Source organism: Musca vetustissima, unplaced genomic scaffold (assembly GCF_032173495.1).
Source record: "Musca vetustissima isolate MV318-11 ecotype Yass unplaced genomic scaffold, APGP_CSIRO_Mvet_v1 utg12294, whole genome shotgun sequence".
Classification (NCBI taxonomy): Eukaryota; Metazoa; Arthropoda; class Insecta; order Diptera; family Muscidae; genus Musca; species Musca vetustissima.
Window position 1 is genome coordinate 69,204 of NW_026888842.1, and position 8,944 is coordinate 78,147.

General features: G+C 36.0%; 2 protein-coding genes across 2 annotated transcripts; one reads left to right on the forward strand and one right to left on the reverse strand.

Moving 5' to 3' along the window:
* Positions 1–254: 254 nt before the first annotated feature.
* Positions 255–4,008, reverse strand: LOC133336632 (dnaJ homolog subfamily B member 12-like). Its single transcript, XM_061544913.1, has 3 exons — positions 3,867–4,008; positions 518–849; positions 255–458 (listed from the first exon to the last, which is right to left on the reverse strand). Exons 1-3 carry the CDS (start codon positions 4,006–4,008, stop codon positions 255–257), a joined length of 678 nt encoding a protein of 225 aa, XP_061400897.1.
* Positions 4,009–6,775: 2,767 nt separating this feature from the next.
* On the forward strand, positions 6,776–8,944 carry LOC133336633 (origin recognition complex subunit 2). Its single transcript, XM_061544914.1, has 4 exons — positions 6,776–7,478; positions 7,541–8,377; positions 8,443–8,676; positions 8,742–8,944. The coding sequence occupies exons 1-4, from the start codon at positions 6,776–6,778 to the stop codon at positions 8,942–8,944; spliced, it is 1,977 nt and encodes a 658-aa protein (XP_061400898.1).

The window sequence follows — 8,944 nt, forward strand, 5'->3', positions numbered from 1 at the left end:
TTTAACCATGGTTGTTATATCTTATATCTATAATTTTTAGAAGCAGGGAACTTTAACATATTTATAAATATAAATTATTTAGTAATTTTTGGCACTGATACGAGCTGTTTACTCTAGTATAAAAGTTATATACTGTTGACAGACAGCTGTTATATCAAATATTATCAGCTGTATTCATTTTTAAATTTTACTCAAAAGTCCAGTAAAAGAATGCGAAAGAGAGAGATACAGCCTTATTCCGGATATTCATTAATTTATTTTTTTGTTCCATTACGTAGGGGAGTGTCTTTTCCCACGCTCCCTCCAGCTTCAGCTTGATCACAACGATTTCCTTCGGTTGGTTTCGATGAGAATAAGCGATTCAAAAGATAGCCAATTGATAAGCCAGCTATTGCTCCGCCAAGCAACACCAAGGATAGTGAAATAAATGAATCCGATGCTACAAACAGATCCTGATTCTGAAAATAAGACATTATTAATAAGTGGATGTCATAATTGTTGTGAAAATCAAACTAACCTCTGGTTGGAATCCATGTGCATCGTATTGTTGACGTTTTACCGGATCGGCTAGAATAGCAGCTGCATTGGCCACTGCCTTAAAAGCTTCCAGAGCACCTGGGGCACGATTTTTGTCCGGATGCAATTGTAAGGCTAATTTCTTATAGGCTTTCTTAATTTCTGAGTCCGTAGCTGTTTTGTTGACGCCTAAAATTTCATAAAAATCTTTGCAATTTTTTACTTTACGAACAGCTTCCATCTGTTCGGTGGTGTAATCGGCTTCGGTCTGTTCGGCAGTATTATCGGGATCAGTATTGCCATTTTTACGTTCACGTATTTTTGAAATTATATCTGAAAACGAGAAATAAAGAATAATATTTTTGGAATCGGACTACTAACAAAAGGCAGATTAAGGATTATAATATTCCAATTAGATAGACTTTCACTTCTGTCTAGGCATAGCCAAAACTATTAAATGGTATAAGAAGTATTTAAAAGCATGTCCAATATAAAACATTTTTTTCGAAAAACATTTTTTTTTCAAAAACATTTCACAGAATTTCAATTTTTGAATTTCGAAAAAAATAAAGTTGTGCTCAAGGTGTATTTAATAAGGTGTAAGTGACAATCATATGGTTTCAAACTTTTTTCTTTTTTGTTTGTAAAGTAAATTGTCAAAAACATTTTCAATAACATTTCGATTTCAAAAATGGTCTTTAAATTTAGGCTTTTTTATAATAAAAATTCAAGAAAACTTCATTCATAGAGGCGGACGGAAAGGAAACCTAAGATTAAATCCGTTATAACCACGTTCGTCGATTGGTCCACATATTTTATGTTATGTGAGGAAATTTGTCCATAAATCCCAGCTACTCATAAAATCGAGGAGATTGTGTTAGCTTATATTGGAATCGGCCCCTTGGTGCTTGTCACAATCCTCGGCGGAGGTTAAATACGCCTATGGAAAGATTTTAAACGGTCAACACAATTTCCATGATTTAGTCTTTGGCCGGGGGATTTATGTCCCTTCAATTTTCTTTAAGAAGGCAAAATTTGAAGCCACTCCATAGAAAAAATAGATTGTAATTCACAATACAAACAACATCACAAGGAGCCATGGGCTGCAGGTGGGAAACTTAAAATTTATCGCAACCAGGTCTTAAACTTTATTTTTCACTGACCTAAAACCGCTAATACCCCAAAAATACACAAATTCATAATTTATTCCTCAAAGAATAGTTCTTGACAAAAATAAATTAATAATTGTTTTTGTTTATTTTTTAAAAACTTATTGTCAGCATGACAATTTAATTTCTATAACAACAATGTTGTTTTTGTAAAATATTTGTTGTTGTATCTGATGCATACACCTTATTAAATACACCTTGGTTGTGCTGAAGTGTGCTAGCAGAGCACACAATTGTGCCGTTTACATTTTTTCAATATCTCTTACCACTACGACAATTTTCAGATTTCAAAACTTCTAATTTTTACGGAATTTCAATATTAACAAAATAAGAACGATTTTTATCCCCAAATAAATTTGATCGATTTTAACGAGTAATGAGTGGAAATACAATTTCGCGATGTATGGACGAAAAGTTGTGATAGGCTAGTACAAATTAGAACAATTTCAGTTTTTCAATATCTTGTTTAGAAATATTTTTTTCGAATTTCGAAAATTGCAATTCTGACATATGCTTGAAAATTGTATTTTTTTTCGAAAAATTTTAAATGGCACTTTGTGTGCTCTGCTAGCACAATTCAGCACAACTTTTATTTTTTTCGAAAATTGCAATTCTACCATACGTTCTAAAATATCGATTATTTCGAAAACGGTACATGATATCGAAAAAAGGTTGACGGCATAATTGAGCACAAATTAACCTTAAAGGTCGTACCTAAATTCATTGCGTTGCGCACTGAAATACCCACCTTCTCACCTTTATAGGGTTTGTTGAACGTCCGTAGTACCCAAATACGCAAGGGCCTTATTTACTTATGTGTCGATTGAAAACGGCGAAAATTGTTGAAAACATTTTCTTAATTAACCGAAAAATGTTTAAAGTTATAGAAAAACAAATTTTTCAATGACTGGAATTCTATTTTCAAAAAAACAAAAAATCAAAAATACGCATTGTCAATGTTGAAAATTTTCAAATTTATATTTTTATACACAATGCGTATTTGGGTAACATTCATTTAAATTCACAACGATACCTAAAATCCGACGGGGCGTACAAAAATATTCAACTTCCCCACTATGGCAAAATGTTGTGTACGGCCGTATTACCCAAATACGTCGAATTCATATCTTCAAGCAAATGATACAAACTGCAAAACAAAATTGAAAATTTATTAAATTAATCCACATATTTTTAGTTTCCATTCGAAATTTAAAATTTACTGAATGTTTTGTTTTTATTTTCAACAAAAGAAAAAAATGAAAAATACGTTCTGTCAAAGTTGAAATTTTTCAACTTGAAATTTTGTACGTTCGATGTATTTCGGTAACATTCATATAAATACATGTGTTCTACTTTTGTGGTGAAAAACGTCGAACGAGCTAGTTGAATTTTAGGTAAGGCTGTCATGTATTTAACTTTTGAGGTGAATAAAATCGTACGTATACGCATGAATTTAGGTACGATCCTAATTCAACACAACTTTCATTTTTTCGAAATTCGAAAATTGGAATTCTGTGATTTTTTTTTTAAAAAGTTTCTTCAAGTACTTTCCTTAGTTTTCCGAATTTCGAAAAAAAATTACGGCGCAAACCTAGCACAATTCAGCACAACACTCATTATTTCGAAATTCGAAAATTGCAATTTCAATCTACACCACATCGTTATTTATTCATACAAGTACGTTGCTACATGTCTTACAACATTGTTGCCAACCATAGAAATATAACCAATACGCAATAATGCTGTTGGCAGTACAAATGTACTAAAGTATTTATTAGGGCTACACCTAATAAACAAGCGCATTCCAAGTTGTGTTAGGCTTCTTGACTCACCACTTGTTGATTCAGAATCAACTAAACAATGCACAGATAATGTTGCTATATGTCTATCAACATTGTTGCCACCCAGTACATTAGAAATTATTTGGCGCGAAACATTGTCTTCGAAAATAACTGGGAGGAGCTGGACATTTGGTGTCAAAAAACAGTTTTGAATTTCACAACACTTTTTCAATAATTGTTTTCTGCTCCGTCTGTGGTGCCACAAGACACTTCTTCCCAACCAATTATGGATTTCACTACATTTTTGTAATCATTTCCTCTTAAATTTAATTACTGCACCCATTCTATTGACGCCCGTTTAATGTCACCAATTATTGATTATTCATTTTTTTTTACATACCTTTGACGTATTCAGTGGGCAATAGTTCATCTGCTTTCAAGAAGTATTTTTCGGCCTTTTCCAAGTCACCGTTCGTGTATGCTTCCACAGCAATGTCGAAGAAACGCTCTGCTTCGTCTTTGTTAGCATCTGTTATAGGCATCTTAATTGTTGATGGTTTGATTTGAATTCTAATAAGAATGACGTTATTCCAATAATACAATTTTATTTCCGTTTTTTGCGCACTTTCTTATTAGCCGGCCGGCCGCTTTGAGTTGTTGATAGTGAATGAATGGAAATGACTTGCATTCACTATGTTGTCATCTACTGAAAACCACATAAATAAAAAGCGTTCCTTTGTTGCAATTTTTCGCATATTCGGCGGTAATGACAGGGTGACATAATAAATCTAAAAACAAAGCATTTAGCATTTAGACTCATGGTATATTAAAATATATAATAAACAGCCAAGGTGTATACATGAATTATATTACAAAAAAAAAATAATATTGTTAGAGAAAATAAATTGTTCGGCACATAATTTTTTTTCGCAAAATATATAAAAGCACAAATCCCCTAAATAAACATATTGTATTATCGCGGTAAAATGGCACAAATTTAAAATTAATCTCTTTTTTTCTCGTACGTTTTGGGGCCAATTTATAATAAGTTCTTTCAAATTGTCAAACTTTCCCAGCATGCAGATACGCATGCAGATATAATACGGGAAGACATTTAATAAATTTTCCTGTTTAGTAATTTTTAAAAAGTTTTTTTTTAAGTAAAAAGTTTTCAAAAAGAACGGCATTTTGTTTTGTGTTCTCTTAAATTGGGTTCAATGTTTTACCAGTTTTGTGGGTTCAGGAACGGTTTTCGAATAAAAAGTTGCAAAACTTATAAAATGAGTAGATTCTTTCAGGTTCTGGAACGAAACTATTGACAGGAGTATTACGTTGGAATCATGGTACAATTATTCAAGGTAGGCCAATTTTACACATTGTGGTTTGTTATGCCAAAGTTTTGAAAAATATGTCCTAAAATCTATTTGTTACAGTGAGATATTGAAACCCAACCTTCTTGTTTGGCTGTAATTTCAATTCTTATTAATGAAATATTCTGACTTAACTACATAAACTATTCTAACTTAGCCTAATCTTATACACATAGGTTAGGTTAGGGGGTGTGCCGTCACTTATGTGGCTGCAGCACTTTGAGGCCATCAGGTACATTGTGACCATCCACGAAAAAGATATGGGGAGAAAAGAAGAGGGGATTGAGAGAGATACAAGTAAGTGTGAGACTTACCTTCTCACACTTCCTTGTAAGATTGTATCGATGTCTGTAGGGATCGGACAGAAGATATTTTAGGTGTCAAGGTTGCACATACCCAACCACTTTATGTTTCTAATTATGCTGAGGATTAGAGCAGGTTCCGTTGTTGAGAAAGACTTGGTGGAAAGTGAACAACCACTAGTCTGTGCCGTCTGTAGGTCAGGACTGGGCAGCGACATAAGAGATGCTCAATTGTCTCCGTCTCGCCCTCGTCAACGTAGGGTCTACAGTAATCCGCAGCATCATGGTCCCATTTACTGGTAAAGGCCCTGATATTTCAATGACCAGTAATGATTCCTGTCATCATACTCTTATTTCAGATTTGCTCAGGTTCAACAGTGAGTGTGTCCCTTTTGGTAGACAGAGTCGGCTAAATAGATCTTGATACATTGCACCTAGGCTCATTATGCCAAAGTTCATAGGCTCTTTCGTCGAAGATCGCCTTCAAGTTCCGATAAAGATGACATATGTGTGGTTTGATTGAGCCATTAATTGCTAGATCTGTAGATCGAGATCCTAGTCTAGCTAATTTGTCTGCTCGTTCATTACCCTTGAAGTCACGGTGTCCTGGTTCCCAACACAACCGATAGCTGTAAGTAAGTTCTTCCAAAACTGTTCTACATTTGAGGACAGCCTCAGATTTGATGGCTTTAAGAGCTGCTTGACTATCCACAAAGATAGTCACCGGTTCAACGATCTCTGTATCCAGACTTTTTATCAATTCCGCTGCCTTCCAAATCTCGAAAATTTCAGCTTGGAAAATACTACAGTTGCTGCCCAGATTGTAGGTAAACTCTAGGCCTTTCACAGTAGATGCCAGCCCCTGTACCTTCTTCCATATTGGATCCGTCTGTATAGAAAGCCAGACAGTCCCGAGGAGGGTTACTCCGGTTTCAGTCGTCTCTACTAGAAATAATGACATCTACATCGTCAAATCTCAGGACTGGTGATATATAGTCGCTTCGTTCAAGATACAACCATGCCCAAAGGTACAACTTCGCCAAAGATTTTGTTCATGTAGCCTTAGGGCAATACGCGCGGGCTGCAAACGTAAATTGCCGCCATGGGTTTCAATTGTCAATTCCTTTGCATATATGTCAAATAAATCCTCATAAAGAAGGTTAATCCGGTAAAAAGTTCTGACGTAGATACCATTATAGATTTATTTAATAAAACACGGAACACATAAAGCCCCATTGCAATTGTTTTATTATCACCCTGTTTATGTTTTATACAATAGATGTGTCACCTTGTACAGTGAACAATAGACACGTAACGTAGCAACCTTGACTCGACACAACACTTATCCAGTCTCCATCCCACCTTATTCGTAAATATTTTGTAAACCTTCTTTGAGTTCTTCTTTATCGGTCAGTTGGACTTCTCCCTCATTCGTTAGTAAGTGGAACGTTTTTCAATTTTTATAGGTGGCAAACAACCCTGAGAAACCGCGCTTTTTCCCTTTAACTCAAACTCTGATTCTGTTGGTTCTGCATGCACGATCGGCTGCTGGGTCGGCATTTCTATGCAAAAAAGTTTTGGATTTAATTATTGTTTTAATCGTTACCGTTATTTTTGGATAAACAAAACAATTTGATATGTCCACACCAACTAAAGCCATAGCTCAAAGTGAAAATGATCATCGGACTCCACAGAAGTCGTGTTCCGGTAAATCGACGAAGACAACTCCATCGACTTCGAAAAGTTTAAAAGCAGTGGAAAATATAATGCACCACACAACGGATGAAACGGTATCATCGTCGGGTACGGAGGGTGGCGAAAGTATTATTGATGTGCTTGTGGAAAATTCCAGTGAAGAAAATGTCCATGATGTTAGACATGTGCGACGCTCCGGAAGGGTACCAAGTCCTACGAAGAAATTTTTAAGTGGTGATTTTGTGGTGGAACAAATACCCGGCAGTGGTGGCAAGCATAAAGAAGCAGAACGTAAACGTCGTACCAAAAATGATGAAGTTACCGATGATGATGATGAGGATGGCGGCGTTGAGCAAGAGGAAATTGAAAATGTGCCTTATGATCAAGCGCCGAAGGCCAAATCGGCAGATATTCAGTTGTTGCTTGATGAGGGAGATGTGGAGGGCAAGGCTATGTTTGGTTTTAATACACCCAAAAAGAAGGGTGCCATGGCATTGGCGGCAATGAACACCCCCAAAGGCCTGGCGACACCTAAAACCCCCAAAACCCCAGGAAGATTGGGTAAAACACCAGATGCCAAGAAGTCGAGGAAATCTACCCTGGAACCTAAAACACCATCACGTGTTAGGAGTAAAGTGAAAAATCGTAAGTAGAAAAAAATAATTGGAAATTAATTCATTTTCTATTAATTCTGCAAATTGTTACAGAGATTGCCAAATTGGTACAAGATGATTCGGGTACCGATTTTTCGGGCGATGAAAGTGATTTCCATCCCTCGGGTAGTGAAAGTTCTTCGAGTGATAATGAATCTTCAGGGCCGGACAATGAAGCTGATGATGAACCCAAAACTCCCTGTAAAAGTCGCCGTTCCATTGTCGTACCAATTTTACCAAAAACCCCATCCGCTGCCCGTTTGAGGCAATCGGCACGTGTAAAGAAATCTGCCGATTATGTACCCGAAAGTGATGGCTATTTCCAATCCCATTCAAGTGGTAAAATTCTCACCTCCGATCACACCTTAGATCGTTTGAAAACTCCACGTTTGCCGGCCGATCGTTTATTTTCTTTGCTATCTGAAATGAAAGTTTCCGCCGAACATGAAGCTTCCATCAATGCCATAATGGAAGAATATAAATCGTATTTTCCCAAATGGTTATATATTCTAAATGAAGGTTATAATTTGATGCTATATGGTCTGGGTTCTAAACGTCAATTGCTGCAGGCATTCCATCGAGAAGTTTTATCAACGCAACCGGTATTGGTTATAAATGGTTTCTTTCCCAGTCTAACCCTCAAAGATATACTTGATAGTATAACTAATGATATTTTGGATGCTGGCATTAGTCCTGCCAATCCTCATGAAGCTGCCGATATGATTGAAGAGGAATTTGCATTGATTCCTCAGACTCACCTATATTTAATTGTACATAATTTGGATGGAGCAATGTTGAGGAATGCAAGATCCCAGGCGATTTTGTCCAGGTTGGCCAAGGTGCCAAATATTCACATGTTGGCTTCAGTTGATCACATAAATACACCATTGTGTAAGTGTGGGATTAGTTTCATAATTTTCTACATATATATTTTTAAATCTTTGTTTCCTTTCCAGTATGGGATCAAACGAAATTAAGTAATTACAACTTTTCCTGGTGGGATTGTACCACAATGTTGCCATACACAGATGAAACCTCCTTTGAAAACTCTTTGTTGGTACAAAATTCTGGAGAATTGGCTTTGTCCTCGATGCGTAGTGTATTCCTATCACTTACCACCAACAGTCGTGGCATTTATATGATTATTGTCAAACATCAATTGAAAAACAAAGGCAACCCCAATTATCAAGGTAACTTCAATTTACTTCCTTCTTCACATCGAGCAACATCATTGTTTTCTTTGTTATTTCTTTAGGTATGCCCTTTAAGGATTTATATTGGAGTTGTCGTGAAGCCTTCTTGGTCAGTTCCGATTTAGCATTGAGAGCCCAACTAACCGAATTTTTAGATCACAAATTAGTAAAGTCCAAACGTAGTGTAGATGGTTCTGAACAACTCACCATACCCATCGATGCACAATTATTGCAGCAGTTTTTGGATGAACAAGAAAAGAAATAA

Bases quoted from the DNA above. Each gene is read 5' to 3' on its own strand.
- LOC133336632 (XM_061544913.1), bottom strand. From the start codon at position 4,008: ATGCCTATAACAGATGCTAACAAAGACGAAGCAGAGCGTTTCTTCGAC. The intron at 850-3,866 runs GTATGTAAAAAA...TCTCGTTTTCAG, and splicing joins GCCCACTGAATACGTCAAAG to ATATAATTTCAAAAATACGT. The intron at 459-517 runs GTTAGTTTGATT...TCTTATTTTCAG, and splicing joins CACATGGATTCCAACCAGAG to AATCAGGATCTGTTTGTAGC.
- LOC133336633 (XM_061544914.1), top strand. From the start codon at position 6,776: ATGTCCACACCAACTAAAGCCATAGCTCAAAGTGAAAATGATCATCGG. The intron at 7,479-7,540 runs GTAAGTAGAAAA...AAATTGTTACAG, and splicing joins TAGGAGTAAAGTGAAAAATC to AGATTGCCAAATTGGTACAA. The intron at 8,378-8,442 runs GTAAGTGTGGGA...TTTCCTTTCCAG, and splicing joins TCACATAAATACACCATTGT to TATGGGATCAAACGAAATTA.